The sequence below is a fragment of the Panthera uncia genome (assembly GCF_023721935.1).
Source record: "Panthera uncia isolate 11264 chromosome B2 unlocalized genomic scaffold, Puncia_PCG_1.0 HiC_scaffold_24, whole genome shotgun sequence".
Lineage (NCBI taxonomy): Eukaryota > Metazoa > Chordata > Mammalia > Carnivora > Felidae > Panthera > Panthera uncia.
In genome coordinates, this window is record NW_026057580.1 from 50,238,243 (window position 1) to 50,259,635 (window position 21,393).

A 21,393-nucleotide genomic window follows, 5' to 3' on the forward strand; every position below is an offset into this window, starting at 1 on the left:
AAAGCAATACAAGGATTAAATCCAAAGTCATAGTGCATCTTAAAAGCAGCATACTTTTAGAAAGACAGTTAATAAATTACTTGTACAATATACAAAATAATGTTTTATACTGCAGCATCACCTCTGACGCCTGAGTCATTGGTAGGGAACCCGGAATAGAAATAGCAGGATGGCCTAGTAAGTTTGACAGCTCTTTTGTTTTGTTTTCGCAACTGTTTTGTTCCAGAATCAGTATGTGATGAAGTTTGATTTTATTCAAGGCACCCCCAGATAACGCAGAGAAACAAACACATACAGCAAAGCACTCACCTGCCCAAAGCCTGACCAACCTGAATGAAGTGAGGTTGTCTGGACACACAAGTAGAACAAAGGTGGATCCAAGGGGAGGACTAGATCCAGGCGGATGTTAACCAGCCACAGGGCCACCTCCACCGTACCTGCCCCAACGGCTCACGGCTACGTTTTTGGAGACCCAACTCGGCTGTGGCAGGGATCCTCCTAAGCAGGCCATGGCTGCAGGGTCCTTTATTTTTGTAAGGAAGGACCCTTAAAAGCACAATTAAATGCCACCATGCCGTGCAAACACTGTTCTTTGCTATTAACTTGCTTTTCTTTTTCATAAAAGACATGGGCCTCACTAAGGGATCCCAGGGAAAGGAGACAGGCTGGTTCTTAAAACTCCACTTGAGGCAATTTGGATTCTGGTCCCCAACTAGTCCTCCCTTTGAATCAACCCAGAAACAATTTGGACGAACACATGGTTCGGGGTAGTAAAAGACAAGACGAGTCACATAGACAATTGCACAAAGCCAGTCACTGTTTATGGTACATAGTGAACAAAATCATAACAACCTGTTAAAAATCTCTAAGAAATGGAAAGACAGTTTTCCAAGCAGTGTCTTTAACCAGTCCCATTGTAGGGGTTTGACTGGGGAAGGGGGAGAAAAGCGAGGCGGGGGTGGGTGGAAGGAGGATGTGGGCTGAGTTAGGGTGGAGGGAAATAAGGAGACCCCTCCCCACCTGGAAATGGCCGTGGCACAGGTGTGTGTGTGCGGACCAAACAACAGACAGCGGGGAGACTGATGGAATGTGGTCAAGACTACCAGTTGCACATGAGTTGTCGCCAGGGTAAGTCATGCCAGCAAGCTTGTTTGGACCTGGTTATGATACTAGCAGAAAACATTCTTTTTTCAAAAGAAGAGGAGGTCACTTAAAAAAGGCAACACGAGAGTTAAACAATACTGTTGGCTGACTCCTCCACCATTAACACCTGTGGATGTATATCACCTGTGATGTATCACATGATTCACATTGAATTTAAATTCCAGCTGTCACCAGTTTTCCACAAAGGCAAACCCCACGGTGAAGCACAGAACCATTCCACTAGGCCAAGAAATTCCAACAACCATAATAAAAATGGCAGCTCCAACGCTGAGCTTTACCAAAATCTGACTCAGACTAGCACACACATACACACGCACATGAGAAAAAACAAAAACCCAGAGGCAGGTTTTAAAAGCGGAACTATTTTAAAAGAAAAGCCTTTTTTTTTTTATCCTACCGCATGAACCAACAAATTTCTGGCATTCATACATATTTAAACATTTAGCGCTAATATTTGTACAGAAAAGTTAATAATACTAAAACATATGTTACTATGATTTCACTTTTTGCCTACGTCATATACTAATTTCCCCTTTTACATGCAGCTTTAATATTGTCCAAACAATGGCACAAATAAAGAAACAAAGTCAACCATCTAGTCCCCACTGCCCACCACCCCATCCCCACATCAAACCTTTCAGGACTCTACCTGCAGCCAGGCTGGAGGGCCGACCGGAGGGAGGGAGCGGATTCCTCCTCCTCTTAGGCTGGCGGCAGGGTCTTGGGCACATCTTCCTGTAAACGTGGCCAGGGGCCAGCACGCCCCCAGAGCCAAGGGAAGCTGCTCTCTGTGGGTTGCAAGCCAACCAGTTTTGCAGCAAGAGAAGAAAATTATCATCAGGTGAGGGTAGGTGTGTGTGTGGTGGGGGAAGGGGATAGGGAGGGCTCCTTGGCCATACTGTATCCAAAGCCTCAGAATGAAATCTGCCTTTGGACAAGAGACGAGCAGAAAAACCTCAGAATTCAACTCAAAGCATTTGGAGAAGGGAGGGAGAAAGAAATGCTTTTGTCTGTATTAGGGACAGACCCCAGGCTTACATGTGCCCTGCTCTCTCCTACTCTGGGTGAATTGCCTTAACCCAGGACGCCTGGCGCTGTGATTCAAACCCACTCAGGTGAGATGTCCTGGGAGCTGGGGCCTGGGCAAGGGAGTGGGGTGGCTGATCAGACAAATCCTTCCAAGAAATTCCTCCTGCACTGCACTTTCACGGGCAGGCAGGGGCCTGAGGATGGGTTGAAATGAATGGGACTTGCCCCCTGGGTGAGAAAATAGTTCTAACTTGATTTTTAGGAGCCAATGCCTGCTGAGTTCTGGTACAAAATCATGGGTTCCTGCTGTTTGGATGCACTTTTGAGTGGACGTCCAAACTCTCCCCACTTAGGAGTCTGAACATCCAGCATCAACTCTGAACTCTCTGCATTTAAACTTTGCTTCTGGGAAAGGTGGGGAGGAGGTGAAATATAAAAATATTCAAGCAGATTATTGTCTACACATCCTAGGATGAATTCATTATTTGGCAAGATTATTTTTCCTACATAATTATCACCTGAGTGCTTTTTAATTAGCTAAAATGTCTTACTTTTAAACTAAAAGCAAAGAATATACAGTATACTCGAGTTATACCGAAGCAACAACTTCATTTAAGAAAATAGGTTTGACCCAAAACTCAGTGCAAGTGGCAAAGTTGACCATGACTGTACAGTATCTGCAAGAAAAACAAAAACAAAAAAACAACCCACAACACTCAGATGACACCATCTGACGGTGCCCAAAGCAAACCAAACAAACAAAAAAAGGGTCTGAAATAAAACCTCAAAAGAAGTTTCCAACATTGAATTCTGTTCCATAAATAAGTACAAATTGAAATTGAACTGTGAAGCAAGAAAAATGACCATGTTAACAGTTACCAAACTAGTTCTAGCATCAGAGACAAAAGAAGAGGAATGTTGGAACCTGTTTATAAATGAGAAATGAAGTTTTCCAGTTTTAGGATGAGAAAATTGAGGCATGCAGGACTTTTGCATATGGATATATATATATCTTATATATATATTATATATAATATGTACAGTCTAGCTATAAAACTTTGATGTGTATAGAAGCTGTCTTCAATGAAAAAAATTGAACATTCAGAAGAAATTCCTGAGATAGGGTTTGTGACATGGGCCACTGAGAAAAAAAATCCGTGGTTGGGTCCTAGAGGTGTTCTAGTCTATCCCTGTTGAGACTGAAATTAACCCACAGACAGGCAGCGTCAGCACCGCCCGTCTTTCCTCGCCTGAGCAAGGGGTAGCACCATTGTGAAGGGAACTGTATATCACTCCCGCTTGAAGAGAGGAGGGAATACTCAGAAACAGTATTGCTGCTAAGAACGCTGTAGTGTGCACCAAATTCCTTCTCGGTTCTTCCAGACAACAGATGAGCAGCACCACAGGCTGACCGGAGAACACCTGGGTGGGAGAGGCGTGAGAACTGGGAGGCAGGCCGCGTCACTAGGTGTAATCTTTCCTGGGCTGTTCGTCGGTCGTACACTTATCAGTCATTTCCTGGCAGAAATCCACGGTCACCGTCTGGCTCCTGGATTCAAGAGGAGGCCCTCTCTCCGAGAAGGTTCCGGGGTCAGCGCCTTCCGGCCTCCTCCCGGAAGTACAGTTTTCCGAGGTGTTGCCGGGCACCCAGGGGGGCCCGGGGGGAGCCGCTCCCGGCTCCAGGCAGCAGGGGGCGCTTTCCCCCACCGCGCACTGGGAGGCGGCCAGGTTCTGCTCCACGCTCAAGGGCGCAGGGTTAATACTGGAGGCTGCGGGGAGGCCCACGGGTCTGAGGACGGGGCAGTACCGGTGCAGGGCCTGGATCTGCTCGGGGCTCTGGATGTCGCGGCACACTTCCTGGGAAAGGCAGGAGAAGTTGTCCAGCAGCTCCCCCATGCAGGCTTTCAGCTGGTTCCTCTCTGACAACAGCTTCTCTTTCTCACACACCTGGACAGCAGAGAGAAGAGAGGGGGCCTGATCAAGCCTGAACGGAAGGACAGAAGCCCTGGTTTCTGGGGGTTTTCCAACTTTTATTTTTGCATTTGGCATTGCAGTGTAACTCGTGAATGGCTAGGCCAGGACCTAGGCACCTACAAAATGTATATTTAAGGAGCCCAGGCTCAAGTGTCCTATCGGAGCAGCCTATCCAGATGTCCAGATGTGCTGGAAAGCCTCACACCTTCCCTGTGGCAGCTCTTCATCCCTCTCTGGGGTCTGTCCAAGTGGCCAGCAAAATCACCACCAACCAGAAAACTAAAGGGAGTCAAGGTTCTGGTTTCCTGGATTTGGGGGTTTTTAGAGAATCATTTGGAAAACCCTCAGCCCCAAACTTTGGAGTTAAAAAAAATCTCCCCCAAATGTGTTAGGTTTGCCATTTCTGAAGGTCAGAAATGGGCTAATTCCAACTTTGTGACATTTTGGAAGAAGGCAAAGCTATGGAGATGGTAAAAAGGCCAGTGGTTGCCAGGGGTTGGGGGAAGGAGAAGGATGAACAGGTGAAGCACAGAGGATTTTTAGGGCAGTGAATTTACTCAATGATATAGTCATGGTGGATACATTTGTCCCAATCTATACAATATACAACACCAAGAATGAGTCCTGATATAAATTAGGGACTTGGGTGATTATGATGTGTCAAAATAGGTTCCTCAATTGTAACAAATGCACTACTCTGGTGGGAGATGTTGATAAGGGGGGCTGGTGGTGATGAGTGTATAGGGGCAGGGGGCAGGAGCATTCAGTTGTGCTGTGAACCAAAAACTTCTCTAAAAAGGAAAGTCTCATAAAAAAAACTGATGAAAAATCAACGAAAATCAACAACGAAAATCAACCATTGGCAATTTCATACGGTTCCATCAAACAACAGGCCTTCTGGCCTTTGCAGCATACAGACTGGACACAACAGATCCTCTTTAGTACAGGTGGGGACTGTGACATGGGAAGGGCAGACAGAGGCGTGGTGACTGAGCCCTAGCAGACTAGCCCATGGTTCTGAGATGCTGTCCTCAAAGAAAATCCCACACAAGCTCTTGTGTTACTAAAATTCATCATCCCATCAGAGAGATGAATTTCGCCACCAGAGGGGAGACTGGTTAAAGTTTCACCCGAACTATCTGCGTGAGGAGAGAAGATGCAAAGGTTTCAGGAGGCACACACAGTGAAAGAGATGAGGAAACTGGACATCACCACCAGATGGGAGAGAAAATGGAAGGCGGGGGAGGGGGGGGAATGAGACAGAGAGAGAAAGCAGGGGAGAGAAGCAAACATACAACACGGGGGCTCTGACACGGGAGCTGTACGTGCTGTAGCATGAATGCAATCTGGCAGGCAGCGTGGGCATGTGTATAGGAGACAGAGATTTACACGGGGAAAGGGCACCTGCTAAAATATTTATAAATTTATCAAGAAAACATGTTTTAAAAATGAAAAATAAACAGATGTACCAGTGCAAGTTGAGAGAAATACATTATGCAAGTTTGCAAAAGCTGAGTGGCGTGCCGGAGGCAGCATGGCGGTGGGGAGTGGGTGTGTGTGTGCGGGAGACTGGCAGGGCAGACTGGCCTGCCCCTGCCTGCCAGTGCTGTTCCTGCTGCCCAGACTAGGTGAGCAGGCACGACCCCGCAGTTAGAGGGTGCCGGATAGGAAACAGAACATCCAGGAGGTCTCTTCTTGGAAAATATCTTACATTTGTGGCTGTGCAACCCGGACAGCCAGGAAGACCTGGAGGTCTGCAAAGTGGGAGGCAACACCACCCAGCCTCAGGAGGACCGTCTCAGTCTCGATCCTGCCACATCATACTGGCCAAGCCACCAACCCTCTACTCATCTGCAAAATGTTCTGGGCCACTTTTAAGGGGAAGAAAATGAAATGCTGCTGTGACCGTGTTTTGGCTCTTCGCAGGAAAGGCAGTATAAATCAAGGCCCTGGTTACAAGCGTGAAGCTCTAAGTCACAGATATACAGTGATGAGCACAGGAAACTCTCATGCGGCAGCAAAATGTAGCATATTATTTAAGAAGTTGCCAAAAAAGTGGGAGGAGAAGTAGGAGGTGCCCTCTCCATTCTTCAACTGAACAGTATTAAGCAAAGTGTTTTGGTATCTGCCTGGTGTGTGGCTTAGACTTTATTGTTTGTTCGGTATTATACAAGTACATGGAAGGACAGAACTCTAATTACAAAAATCAGGTGTTTCTCAAACATGGGTGATGAGACTCATTCTACGCAGGGCTGAATGATCATGGACATATGCCCAATGTCCTGATAGGTTGTACTGAGCAGGCTCAGCCTTGCCTGGGTCCCTCCCTAAGCCCAGTAGGCTTTCAGAAGACCCATATTCACCACCAACAATGTCTTGCTCCCTTATGTGGCTTAAATACAAATTTTTGTTGTTAAAGCAACATTAAAGAAAAGTTTGAAAGAAAGAAGGAGTTCATAATTCCACAATCTGGTCACAATTTCAAAGAAATTTCAGGGCAATAGACATTTCCTGAAGGCTTCACCGGGTCTGCACTGAAGACTGAGAGGTGATCCAGTCACTGTCCTTGTTGTGAGGAACCTACCACCTAGGGTGGGGGGCTGGGGAGACAGACACACACAGACGACGCAAGACTGCAGTGATAAGCATGAAGCCAGAGGTCAGATCAGGGCTCCAGGGGTGAATGCCCAGCCTCAGCTGGGACTCAGGGAAGGGGTTTCCTAGACAGGTGGCAGTAATGTGAGTCTCAAAGGATGAAGGATGAAATTACAGAAGAAAATGGTCGAGAAACGTCCAAGGTAGAGGGGAGACAGCAGAGGCACAAACACAGAAGTACGAACATAGATGGCAGGAAGTGTGAAGAGCTTGATTTTATTAGGGGTCAAGTTCAAGGAAAGGAGTGGAAGATGATGCTGGAGGTAGCTACAGACTGAACCTTGGAAAACACCAATGTCTTGCTAAGAAGCTTGAGCTTTATTTTGTAGGTGACTTAACCACTGCACATGAGTAAATTTCCCCTGCTTGGTGGGAGTTAATTTATTTTTTATTTTATTTTATTATTTTTTTAAAGTTTATTTATTTATTTGAGGGGCACCTGGCTGGCTCAGTCGGTTAAGTGTCTGACTTCGGCTCAGGTCATGATCTCATGGTTTGCAAATTCGAGCCCCACGCCAGGCTCTGGGCTGACAACTCAGAACCTGGAGCCTGCTTCAGATTCTGTGTCTCCCTCTATCCCCGCCCCTCCCCCACTCATGCTCTGTCTCTCTCTCAAAAATAAATAAAACATTAAAAAAATTTTATTTGAGAGAAAGAGAATGTGCACAATAGTGGGGGAGGGGCAGAGAGACAGGTAGAGAGAGAATCCCACGTAGGTTCCACATGGTCAGCGTGGAGCCTGATGAGGGGCTTGAATTCATGAACTGTGAGACAATGACCTCAGCCAAAATCAAGAGTCGGATGCTTAACTGACTAAGCCACCCAGGTGCCCTGGGCGTTAATTTAAAAAAGAGAGAAAAAATACTCTGAAGTCCTTGATAACAGGTCAACATTTATTTATGCTTTTCAAATGTCTTATCTTGTTCTGAGGTTCTCATTGGGACAGTGGCTTACCATGAGACAGAGGATTACTGTGTATATAGTCTGAGGATCCACACTTAGATCATAACCACATGATGTGGTCTCTCTCTTCCTTAGCTTGACACAGGCACAGTACCTAAGATGTTTCCAGTATTTGGCCAGCTGAAAGGTCCAGCTAAATGAGGTTGCACTGGTTGCCTTCAAAGCTACAGTAAGGAGCCAGAGGCCACCTGGAGTTACCTCCTGAAGCTTAAGCTTGCTTACAAAGGAGAAGGGGGCACAGAGCTCCCAGTGAGGGGAGCCTGGGAGATGGGAGCTTGTTCCCTGAGATAAAATAGTCTCAGGCACAGGGAAGAGGTGCCAGCCACTTGGAGGCAGAATCACAAAATCAAGGACCCTGGGACTGCGAGGGGCTTCAGGAGATCATGTGGTGTCCTGTCTGGATTCTACACTCTTCTGTGCGAGGCAGGAGAAAGCAGTGGTGTCTAGATTTGGAATCAGATAACTGGGTTTGCGTTCAAGTTCTGCCACATAGTGGAGAGTGAGCACACTTCTCTGCGCCCCTCTCCTCCTCTGTAACTGGAGATAAAATAGCACCTAAGTCATTGGGTTGATGTGAAGACTAAATGTGATCATTTACAAAAATAGTTGAGAATAACACCTGGCCCACACATGCATGCAATAAATGTTAGTGACCAGTCCATGCTGAATGGAAAAAAAGAAAGGACTACCTCTATGTGTATGGCTGAAGGACATAAAATACTGAAACATGATTATAGCTCTGCACAGACACACACAACTGCAGATAGAAAGCTATTCTTTTTTGTTGAGAAACTTGCTTAAAAATAAACCCAAACTTCCCCAAATTGTGATCCTTCTCTCCACTTCTCCAGCCTTCACTTCTGCAATTCTGCATCAGTCCTGGTCACTCCAGGTTGCTGATAGCAGCGAACGGGTCAACTCACCAATTTGCGGATTTCACATTCCAAATTCTGAATACAGTCCAGTTTCCTCTTGCGGCAGCGCTGGGCCGCGATGCGGTTCTTGCTGCGCCGTCGGACGTCGTGAATGAACTCTAACTGTTCTGAGGTTAGCTTGTGCATCTTAATCATCATCTGGAAATCATTCCTTGGAAGATCTGTGATTTGATCTACAGGAAAGGGAAGTTTGACCTGAAACCGAGAACAGCAGAATATGATTATGGTAACTGTATTTTAGTTTGAATTCCAGCTGGCGGAACATCAAAAAAATGGTCAAACCTCCTTTTCAAGAGGACCAAATAGTATGGAAACTACTCAAAGTAAGCAGTGATTAATTCTTTCTTGTTTCAAATATAAGATGTAATATTTAGAGTCAAACAGCACGTGAACACACAAATTATAATGTGGTTATTGTTCCTGAGGTTCTTGAAACAAACAGCACGAAAGATACTGGAAAATGTGTACTTTTTCACTGCTACAGCAATTTTACGAAAGACTCTACAGTTAGTTGAAACCTACTTCCATTGAGCCTCAGCTCAATAAAATAACAATTTACAGACAGATATCATTGAAGGAATTATCTAAAACATTTGAACGAGAACAGCATCACACACGTCAAAGATGCTGGGAAGATGAAACAACCAGTGTGGTTTTTCAGTTACAACAGCATAAGGAGGTACAGCGAGGGAACTCAGATGGGCTCCACCCTGGTGGACTAGAGTTCAAACCTGGGCTTTAGTCTTTCTACCAGCCATGAGACCTCAGGCTAGTTACCTTACTTCTCTGAGTCTCAATTTCCTCATTTTAAAGTGGGGCATGCTTTTGAGCTGCCCAAGGCTATACCAATTTGGGCCCTTTGGCCCTTTTCCAAAAATTTAATGGTCATTCCATCTCACATTCTCTTTCACAGCATGTTGACCTTCCTCTATCAAGAGGCGGGATGCGTGTTCCTGCCTCTTGATCACCACAATGCAGCCGGAGTAACAGTGTGTGGCTTGAGGCTAGGTCATAAAAGGAGCTGCGGCTTCCTCCTAGGCTTCTTAGACTGCTTTCTCCGGAGGAAACCAGCTGCCATGCCTAAAAGACTCTCAAGCCACCCTGTGGAGGGCCCAGGCCCATGTGGAGAAGAATGAAGGTCTCCAGCCAACAACCAGCACTGCCTGGTCGGTCACGTGGGTGAACCACCCAGGATGTGATTTCTCTAGGCCCACGGGAACCTTCAGATATGGAAGCCCCGGCCACAGACTTCAGCCTCATGAGGTGTCCCAAATTAGAAGTGCTCAGATGGGCCACTCCTGAGTTCCTGACCCACGAAAACAGTGAGAGAAGCTAAATGATTTAAGCCAAGGAGTCTGGGGGTGATTTGTTACGCAGATAACTGATGCAGATACTGTCGGTAGCAAGATTCCAACTTCTAAACTCTTGACAAACAAAGGCAAATAAGCATTATACAAGGAGAGGACATGAGTCTCTGGAGGAATGGATCTGTGTCCTCCTTATATTCTGTTAAATGCACAGGCTTGAATCTTCCAGCAGCTTATCACTACCCTCTCCAAGATTCTTACTGATGGTGCAGGGATGCTAGGGTTCATTTCTGGTCCTGTTTCAGAAAAGGAAGGTTGCATGTTGCTTGACCAAGAGACCAAGTATCTCCTCCGGCTCAGATTCACTTAATTCTTGTTCACGTTAGCGTCTGCTTTAGGTGGACCAGCAGATGGCGCTATAAACCTAAACTTTCTACAAAGGGCCAGCCCTGCGCTGTCCAGTGCAAACAAGAGATGTGATTTTTCCATTTCCAGTAGCCACGTTAAAGGAAGTAAAAAGAAACATCAGAAATTAATTTTAATAGTATATTGAATTAAGCCCAATAGGCCCAAAATATATTCAACATGTAATTAATATAAACATAATTGAGATATTTCACTTTTTTGGCACTAAATTTTCAAAACTGGAGGTATATTTTGCACTTAACACAATTCAGAACTCGGCACATCTCTAGGGCTCGATAGCCACGTGTGGCATGTGGCTACTGTGCTGGACGGCACAGCTCTAGAAGGTGGAACAGTCTCGAGTGAACTTGAGTCACCAGAAAAACAGGAGGGTCAGGGTTTAATTGATCAAAGTAGTTTAGGTTGAGGAAACCAACCCCTCGTTAATATTCAGGAGCTGCAGTGTTATATCTGTGTTGTTCAGGGAAGTGAGACGGAGATCCTTGATTCTGAGCTCAGGCCTTTTCTTTGATTGCATCAGATGCCGGAAGATGAGTCTAGATGCTGGCATTTATGGCTAGTTAATCCCCATGCACAAAGGCGGTCACACTACATGACTTTTCTGTGGCTGGATACAACTGCTTTGTCAGGCTGCTTCAGAACCCTGAGCCTGCTGGACGTGGCATTTGCTGAGGGCTCCCGATGGGGTCCTGATTCAACTTTCGCATGGTGAACTCTGTGTCCCATGACACCTGTAAAATTTGGGCCCAAGAAAGCAAAATCGCAACAGCTCACATTACACCACTTTCAGCCCAGCCCTGCTCTGACTGCGGAAAGGCAGGCAGCCAGGGAAAGGGCTTTGTCCATGGGTTGTGTTTGCACAGGGCTTATCATGATACAAAGAATGTTTGATTTCCTTTTATATCCTTTGGATAACAAACAGACACTCCAATCCTGGACAGTGCCTGACTCACACCAGGGTCTGCCTGGTGGGGACACGGATGTTTCCACACCAGGCAGAAGCCTTGTTCGCACAGCAGAGGCTGCCGCGCTTCGTGGCCTCGTGGAGTCTCCCCCTCTGCTGACACCAAAGCCGGTCTGCTTCTGCTCTAAATCCTATTTACTTACTTATTTCCAGAAAGAATACGTACCTACAGCTCAGGCCACAGGGAACGTCAAAGGCCTTCTAGACTAAGAGCTACTGTATTTAAAATCATCCAGACAACACATGTAAAACACCAGGGAAACGGGACAGAGGTTGACAGGAAAAGGGAAAATCAACAATGCTCGTTTCAAAGTCCTTGAAGCAAAAGGTCCTATAGTTTCAGCGGAGCTGTTGCAACTCCGGCTGCTTTTTAAAGAGGTCAAAGGAAAAGAAAATAGCGATAGACCTTCTTCCATGTGGAAAAACAAAAAACAAACAAACAAAAAACCAAAACCCAAACCCGACCACTCTTGTTTCTTTTTAAAAGGCTCTGTTACCCCTCAAGCAAGGGAGATCTTGCGCTGTCTCCCAAGAGGGAGGTCCCCAAGCATTTTGGGAAGGCGCAGTGGTAACTTTGCCACTGATATTTGTTACTTTCGGAGTAGGAAGTAAGTTCCAAGCCAACGGGCATCTTCCCTGGGGATAAAGAGCAGCCATATCCCCTTACGGAGTTGGGAGAATATATTCCACTCTCAAGCATGCACGCACCAAACACTCCCTGAGTAGGGCTCAAAAGTCAGCTAGTACCACATGGGCTTCGAAGGTTCAGACACTTCGAGAGGGCGGAGGCCCTTCTCCCTTTCTTCTGGCAAATTCTTATGATCCAAATAGGCCCGATAGGGCTTAACATCTTATTTACTGTCCCTCCACACACTTATTCTTCCAGGATTTTACTTCTCAGCAACAGTTTCATTGTCATTCACTGAACCCTCTGAAACAGTGCACAACACCCACCCTAACAAGAGGAAATGTCCTGCCAGCTCCCACCGCCACTTGTCTGAATGCTCGCTGGCCTGCACTTATTTTCAGCCTATTGCACACACAGGAGGCTAAGCATATCAGACATCTGAGGCTAAGCAGGCTGCACAGAAGGGGAGGGGCCCATGGGACTCTGGGTACTGATTTCTCATAGGTGCTGCCCATCCCCACCTCCTACCCGCACTGTGGTTCTCAGGAGAGACTCTGAAAGTCAGGGGCGGTCACTGAGTCAGCGAACCAAGGGCCCAACAGGGCAGCATGGGCCCGTGCTACGGCTTGCATCAGTCTGCTTCTGCTGATTTGCTACTCAGTCCTCTCTGCCCTCTGGAGCACAAGCAGAGGGACAGGATGGAGGACTTCCCAGCCCAACCCCTGCACTGGACTGCTAAGCAGTGACCAGAGTGCAGTCAGACCTTCTGGGGCTCCAGTTCTCGAGATGTCAGTGAAATGGCGTGCTGCAGTGTGCTGAGGGACCTCTGGCCCCAGGGGCCGGCAAATGTGGGAAAAAGCTATGACATCTAGATGGTAAATAAAACCTAAATCCTCCTCCTCCAGGGCCTGAGCAGGGGAGCTGTGGGCCCTGCGGTCCCAGCGCCTCCTCTCGCCCAACAGAAATCAACTGCTCCTCTTTTCTTTGTACCAACAACCACCCCATTCTGTGGCCCAAACCACCATCCCCTTGCTCCCAGTTAAACAAAAATACCATTAAAAATTACATAAGAAATATAACTTCTTGCAGAAAATTCAAATATGGGACAAAAGAGGAGAAAAGAAATCCCACCTGCAAACAGTGACTGTCTTGCTCCCGGGGACTGCCCTGTGATCTCTGTTTTCCCTGCATCTTTATTACAGGGTTGCAGGCGGACCACAACCACCTCATCTCACCATGCCTCTCAGCACATTTCCCTGGCCTGGAGCTGCTGGGTGCTCATGGGAGCTACTGGAGAGGCATGACAGAGATGCGAAGGTTGTAGGAAAAGCTGAAAACAAGCATTTTCTCTAGAGATCCCAGCCACAGCTGGTTTGTGAATCTTTTTTCCTATCTCCTTTCTTGGTTTTACTACCAGATGTTGGAAATACAAGCTGCAGGAGTCGGATAATACTAACAGTACCCCGAGGCTCAAAGCCTTTAACACCTACGCTCTTACAAGACCCTCAGATCTCTGTACACCGTCAGGGGAGGAGGCAAGATGCCCATTGGGCTGATGATTCAGTGCTCTTGGCAGGGGGACAACCAGATCCATGCTAGGCAGACGCCAGTGACAGAATCTCCCCTCTCGGCTAAGAAATGTTTCCTGAACAATTGTCCTTCCACCCTCTATTCTCATGGTCCAGTTTCCAGAACAAATGCAGGACACCTGGGATTTAGTTGTACTGCAATTAATTAGCTGTGTGACCTCAGGCGAGCCTTTCATTCTCTCTGTCCTAAAGTTCTTTGAGGAGCTGTGAGTGACAGGAAGATAATACATGCCCTACTTAGCTTATAGGATTGCTATGAAGAATCAAATTGGATAATACATGGAGAAAGTGCTTTGATAAGTCTGAGTCGCCTGACAAATATGAGGTATTATTAATTCTGTTTACTAGCCCTATCTTACTTTGTCACATGGTTTCTTCTTCCAGACATAGAGTATGCTGTGCAATTACAGATGCTAGGAACGTCTTTCTAGACAACACAAAAACATCATTTTAATTAGAGATACAGCTGACTTCTATGCTGCCTAGCAAGGTTTTCTTTTAATTAAGCAGACCAATCACAGGCATTTAAAAAAAGATGCCTGAATCAATGAACCACAAGAATGACTGTAAAAATTTTACATACAACATACGTCTGGAAGTTGGCATGTGGGTGGAAATGTCAGTGTCAGATACAGGTCTTCCATTCTACTACGTGTCACACACGATTTTTCCCTGCCCCGCAAACTGCATGAAAACAAACGTACACACATTCAACTCTCACACACTTTTATCCCTCTTGATATGAAACATGTTGATAAAGCAAGTCCAACCAATAAAAACTTTTGGCTACGCAAATAAATTGCCTTTCCAGTGCTTCCTTACCAAAACTTACAAGTAAGTAGACATGTGTGTGGTATAAACCCATCTCACGAAGAAGGCTACTACCTGGAAAATGCTTGTGGCTTTTCCATAATTTTCAAATTTTAAAAATGAACCTGTGAACCAAAACAAGATACCATTTCACATCCACTAGAAGGGCTATAATAAAGAAGATGGACAATAACCAAGTGCTGCTGAAAGTGTGGAGAAATAGGAGCCTTCATACACTATTGGCAGAAATGTAAAATAGTGCATTTATGTTGAAAGACAGTCTGGTAGTTCCTCAAAAGGTTAAACATGTAGTTATTGTACGATTTAGCAATTCTGCTAGGTACATAATGAAGAGAAGTGAAAATATATGTCTGCAAAAAACTTGTACACCAATGCTCACAGTAGCATTATTGATAATGGCCGAAAAGTGGAAACAATCCCAAATGTCCAACGTCGATCAATAGATCAACAAAGTGTGGTGTATCCCCAGAGTAGATTATTATTCAGCAATAAAAACGAACAAAGCCCTGATACATGATGTACCTATTGGTACGTCAATGGCAAGAATGAACCTCGAAAACGTTATGTTCAGTGAAAGAAGTCAGACACAAAAGGCCACATAGTGTAAGATCCCATTGTTATATTCAGAAGAGGCAAATCTACAGAGATGGAAGGCAGATTAGTGGTTGCCTGGGGTTAAAGGGAGGAAATGAGGAGTGTCTGCTAATGGGTATAGTGTTTCTTTTTGGGGTGATGAAAATGTCCTGGAATTACAGCGATGATGGTCACAAGCTTTCGTGAATCATTAAAAATCCCTGAATTGTTCATTTTAACAGGGTAGATTTGATGGTGTGTGACTTGTAGCTCAATTAAAATAATGGCCTGGTGTGAGATATACATAAATACAATTTAAACATTATAGAAATACATAGAAATAAAACGTTCCTTATACTCCTCCCCAACTTTGCCTCCTAGTTTTATCTTGTTCTCTACACTGCCTTTTTGTTTTGAGAGAGAGCAAGACCGTAAGCATAGAAGGGGGAAAGGGAGGGGGTGAGACAGAATCCCAAGCAGGCTCCCTGCGGGGCTCCATCTCACCACCAGGAAATCATGACCTGGGCAGAAATCAAGAGTCAGATGCTTAACCGACTGAACCACCCAGGTGCCTCTATACTGCCTTTTAATACTATGTAGATTCATGAAGCAAACTAGGACCTTGTTATACATATTGTTTGGTTACATTTTTAAATATGACCTGTTCATTTTTTCATCATAGGAAATAAGAAAAAAAATTCCCAAACTGACTTTTTAATATAGCACACCCAAAAGTCATAAAGAAAAAGATTGAGAACTTGATTACGTGAAACTCAAAATTTTCTATACGCAAAAAGAATTGCCATAAAAATAGAAAGAAAGAGTAGGAGAAAATATGGGAAGCATGTCTAAAAAAGGTTAATATTCCTGTATTAGGGATTAGGGATCCTATAAATTGGTTTAACGACGAACACCACGAGAGAAAAATGGGCAAACGTGTGAACAGGCAAGTCACAGGAAGGGAAATATAAATGGCACATACCCAGAAGAGAAGAGGTCAACCTCATTAGCGATCATTTTTTGCCAATCGGATCGGCAAAAATTAAAAGGACCGGTCACAGCCAGTACTGGCAAGAACAGGGGGAAAAGGATATTCATAAATTGCTGAAAGATATGTGAATTGCTACAACCTTCTGGGGAAGTAGTTAGGTAGTATTTCACAAATAAAGCACAACCTTTAACCACTTATGGGATTCTAACCGACAAAAATAAAAGCACCACTACTAAATATGTTCACAAAAATGTTTATTGCAGCAATGTTTATAAGAAGGGAAAAAACTGGAAACAACTGAAACACTGGACTGTCTGTTGGTAGCTGACAGCTGAATAAATTGTGATTTATGGGGCCCATGGATATTAAAGAAGTATGTTTTAACCCTATGTGATTGACGTAGAGGCGCATACATAGTAGATAGCTCTGTGAGAAAAGCAAATTGCTGAGTAATTATACAGTAAATGCCATTAAAATAAAACCCCTAGAGACAGGAATATGTGTTTGTATCCTGTTATAGGCACAGAGAAAGCCTGTTAAATTTGGTATGTTAGGGCCTGGGCATGCTGCGTTTGATTATTTCAAAAAAGAAAGTAATTTTAAAAGATGGTGGTTGAGAAAGGACAATGTTGTGCTAATTTGAGCTTTCTTCAAAGCTGGAGACAGAAAGGATGAGAGAAGTCTGTGTCGATGAGACGGCATAACTAGAACACCTTACAGGTTATAAGGAGTGCTAATACTTTTCTTCTGATCTATCATTTTTGGCTCCTTGCAGAGGTGAAGGAAGAGAGGCTGGGAAGGAGCCTGGCCCGTCAGACTGAAGCACTGGACAGGTGGCTGGCCGGAGGTGAGAACTCTTTGTTTGGTTTCTGACTGAGGTGTCTCCTTGGGGCTCAACTAGAAGGGAAGTCACCTGGACATCTCACCAGAGCAGATCAGGGCAAAATCAGACCAATAGATGTTGGCCTCTTCTGGATCAGTTCAGTTCAGGAAAACGAGTTACAATTCACATTGCGTATGACAGATTTACCTTCAATGTTATTACTGGGGAACACACTTCCACTGGGGTCAAAGTAACTCCTGGAAGCTAGTTATTAACTCAAAGAGACGCAGTCCTGCTGAGTCCCTGAGACCTAATCTCTATTCTAGGAAAACCAAAATGTCAAATTGGGAAAAACTTTAGCTGTACTCTAACAACCCTATCTAAAATGCCCTTCTGAGAGGGACTAGATGTGATTCCTGAAATGGAGTTTTGGTAAAGGTTTCTTCTTTCAGTGTTTAGAAATGCAAATAATCTATTATTATTTTTTGGACAAGTAAAAATAAAAATGTTTTTAAGGCGGTGGTATTTTTCTTTTTTTAAAATAAAGTTTATTTAATTTGAGAGAGAGGATAGAGCATGAACGGGGGTGAGGCAGAGAGAGAAGGGGAAAGAGAGAATCCCAAGCAGGCTCCACACTGTCAGGGCACAGATCCACGCAGGGCTTGATCTCTTGAACCATGAGATCATGACCTGAGCTGAGATCAAGAATCAGACACTTAACCAACTGAGCCACCCAAGCGCCCCTAGCGGTGGTATTTTTCAAGGGGACACTAATCCTGTTCATGATATTTTATAGGTTGAATGAATCATCCTTTTGATTGATTCATTTAGAGCTGCGAAGTTCTAAAGGCAGACAAGTGATGTGGCCCAAACACCCAGGAAAAATACATGTGCTCTTGTTGGTGGCATTTGATTTGAAGAAGTGACTTTAAACTCTCTTTTGGGACATGAGAGAGACAAAAGGAGATTATCAGAAACTGACAGTTCCTAGAACATATGCAAATGTCAGGACAACATACCCTTTTAGCTTCACGGTGGGGCTCCCCTTAAGGGAGCATCAAAGACAAAGACATTTGTCCTTTTCTCGAGACACCAATCCTTGGCAAGATACATCATTCTGCTGATGAACTGGACCCAGTGACCAGGCTTCTGCAGCAGGGGCATTTATGAACAATGTCAGGGGAAAAAAGAAAACCTCACCTCGGTTATGATCAGAGAAAGAAATGAGTGAGGGAAGAGAGAGCATAAGGTTTCCCTGTTTTCACAAGAACTCAGTCCTCTCAGGTCAGGGGCACAGGCACAATCCTCCACCCCAAACCTGAGGGGATAGGTGCATTCAGACAGGAAGAGTTCCCATCTACATTTCCTTTCTAATTTTTAGCAAAATTAAATCCTTTCAGTATGTTTCTGTCTTTCTCCATTTTTCCCAGGCAGTAACAGAAGAGCAGGGACCAGGCTAGCTAGCAGGACGAGGAAGTGACCACAGGGCATCTCTGCAGTTGGCACAGGGAGCTTTGGGATCTATTTTCAAAACATGCCCTAACTAAAACCTCATGTGCTCCTTGCCAATCTCGCAGAGGCTGAATAAGCCGCACGTGGCTCTGTGAAAAGGCCCCTCACCCCGTGTGGCATTTCTGCTGTCTGGTTGGGTTAACATCCCTGCTCTACTAGGGGCTCATATCCAGGGAGTGCAGACGCGAACCGAGGGCACTGGCCTAATGAGGACCATGCTTCATTTCCTCCTGTGGCTTTCAGATAAGCAGCTCTGAAGAGGGACTTCTCACTGGGTTTGCTCACGCTGCTGCTCCCGAGGCAGGTCTGAGACCTGGGTGGCAGTCTCAGGTTGGTTCCTTGTCAATCAGCCAGACAGTGCTAGATCATGACACGGGCTCCCTCAGACCTTTGCAGGGGCCTCTCAGGTTATGGCGGGAAAGGGGAACGTACGGGGTGTCTATTCTTTTCTCTCCTTAGCCACGTGAGTCTTGCCTACGATGTGGCTGGTGTTGTGATGTGGCTCCATCCTCCAGCATTGGTAAGACAGATGGAGCCTTGGGAATTTTTATCTATAAAGCACTCTGCTTTCCGGGTGGGCAGAGACTGGTCCTCAACTCCACTACTCCTCAATAAGACTTCTTGTCATTTGTGGGGAGTTTGGGAAAGGGTATGTTACTCAGTTATGTGTGACTGACTAGGGTGCTTCTGCGGTGACCCTGGGACCAGGATGGATGGTGAGCTGTCCGCTGCTCACCAGTGGACAAGGGATGGTCCCAGGGTCTCCTGTTGACAAGGAAAACTTAAAGGGTGCTGGGAGAGCACCTGTTACTGAGGGTCTGTCTAGTGTCAATCAGTCAGTTTTGAAAGCGATTCTGTATTTTCTTTCACACTGATGGGGTGCAGGACGAAGATGAGGCTGAGGACTATGGTATCCTTTCAAAGCAGATGGAGAAGGAGAAAGGGAGGTAGAAGGGGGAGATCTGAATATCTCAAGCTTTCATGCATTATACTTAACATTTTTTTTTTTTTTTTTTCTGAGCAGCTTGCCTCTGTTTGTTGAGTACTGAGATCTACATCAAATTTCAAGTGCCTTCTAGGACAAAAGTGGTTAATTTGGAATGACTCTGAAGCATCCTGCCTCTGTGGATGGGGGAGGCAGTCCCTTTACTGGGACCTTTAATCTGGGAGTGGTGGGGCAGCAGGTAGAGTCCAGGTAAAGGACCGCAAGAGTGGACCACATGCTTGAATTTATGCGGGTTCCCTACCTCCTGGCCCCTGTCCTGCACAGGACACGACTCACTGTCTGCTTCCGAGAACGATCCGGATTCGTCGCTGGAGTTGGTTCCATAAGACTGCTCACATTTAATTTGGGGTCGGACTTGGTTGTACATTCCATCTCCCATCAGGCCTGGTTCCTGATGTTCTGTGGCAAGGAATCTGGCTCCCTGGGAACAGGGCGAGGAGGAGAACTCACAGAGAGGGAGGCTGCAGGGTGAGCCCCCACTCCCGTCCTCTGCGTAGGAATAGGAAGAGCACGAGCTGGAGGTCCTGGTCCTGGTCTCCAAGGGGGGCGAGCGAGGGCAGACTTTGATTGGCACCGGGCAGCTAGTGTTGGGCCGTATCCTTCCTGGCAAATGGTCAGCCATCAGCCCACCGTGGGAGTAGGCCTGTGAGCTGGGGAGGGACTGGCCAGCCCCCACCCACAGACCCTTTGGCACCGGCTCAGAGAGGTCTTTGTCCAAACTGCTTACCCCAGTATATGAATGCACCGCAGTGCTCACTTGGTCACAAGCGCTCGAGGAGAAGATCACACTTCTCCGGTCCAGCTCTCCTTCCTGTTTACAGAGAGCCTCCAACCCAGGCCCCTTGAGGGGCGACCCCATGGTGAAGTTGGACACGTCCTTCTGGCCCAGGTGGGGCTGTCCGTAACTCCCTGGGAAAGGGGTGTAGTCAGTTTTAAGGTCACCCTGAGTGATCCCCTTGTCAAAAGGGCACGCTGAACTCCTGGCAAAGTGCTGCTGAGAGGTACCGGGCAGGCCAGACAACTCCACACTTTTTGTTATGAACAGAGACCTTAAGCAGGAGGGGGAGGACACACTCCCGGATCTCTCCAGGCAGGTGGCCCCGGCAGGGGGGGCGGGGGCGGGGGCAGGGCTGGGCTGTTTCCGGTCCATTTCCACGTCCCCCGCTCTGTCCTTGATGTCAGGCTCATCTCCGGACAGGCAGAGCGCGATGCTCTCTTCCTCGTTCTCTTCACTGGGCGGCTCACTTTTAATCTGCCCCATGGCAAGCCCCGGCTTGAGGCTGTTGCCAGAGTTATCTTCACTGAATGTGCTTGCAAAACCTGAGGTACTGTGTGATGATGCATTATAGACATTCTTGGTACATGCAAGCTGGTATTTCTTGTATCTGGGGTACTGCCTTAACGCGTCCTTCTCGGAGTTCTCCTTGCTGTCGGGCGGCACATCGGACTCGGGCAGCAAAGCTTCTTCCTTCTCTGCTACTGGGATGGCAGCAGCCTCAAAGCTGATGGGGTCTGCAAGCATCTGGTCCCTGGAGCAAGCCACCTTGGCCGTGTCCGAGTCCATCGTCTCCTCCTCTTCCTCCTCCTCCTCCCCCGCGGAGTTCTCACGGTCCTCGTGCGCGCGGGGGCACGCAGCGTCCTTTCGGCACACGAACAGGCCATCCTCGCTGTTCAGGAGCTGGGTCTGCAGGAAGCTGAAGCAGGAGTCCTCCAGGTTATGCATGCGCAGGAACTCGGCGCAGCGGATGACCTCGCGGATGTTTTCTCTGCTGAGTAATAGCTTGGCGGTGTAGGCAAACTGTAACAGCGGCCCGAAGCCCCTGGCCGTGACCTGCAAAACAAACAGGGAAATTGCCGACGTTACCATCAGCACCGCTATTGTCCCGAATCCCTCAACTGAAGCAAGATAACCAGACAGTGCTAATGTCCCAGAATAAAGACTGCAAAGGAGCAGTTAATCTCGTACTGGGTCAGCAATGATTCTGCTTCCAATAATTAGTGCCTGTCTCGTGCACGCCTGGGC

General features: G+C 46.3%; 1 protein-coding gene across 2 annotated transcripts in view; it reads right to left on the reverse strand.

Annotated features, from left to right (window-relative positions):
- Nucleotides 1-548: 548 nt before the first annotated feature.
- Nucleotides 549-21,393, reverse strand: part of BACH2 (BTB domain and CNC homolog 2) — a 353,470-nt gene continuing 332,625 nt past the window's right edge. For both annotated transcript variants that reach the window (XM_049654004.1, XM_049654005.1), the window contains exons 5-7: nucleotides 19,612-21,201; nucleotides 8,709-8,915; nucleotides 549-4,140 (exon numbers count right to left, since the gene is read on the reverse strand). In XM_049654004.1, the coding sequence (XP_049509961.1) occupies nucleotides 3,658-4,140; nucleotides 8,709-8,915; nucleotides 19,612-21,201 (2,280 nt within the window). In that variant the 3' untranslated portion in view covers nucleotides 549-3,657. The remainder of the gene's footprint in view (nucleotides 4,141-8,708; nucleotides 8,916-19,611; nucleotides 21,202-21,393) is intronic.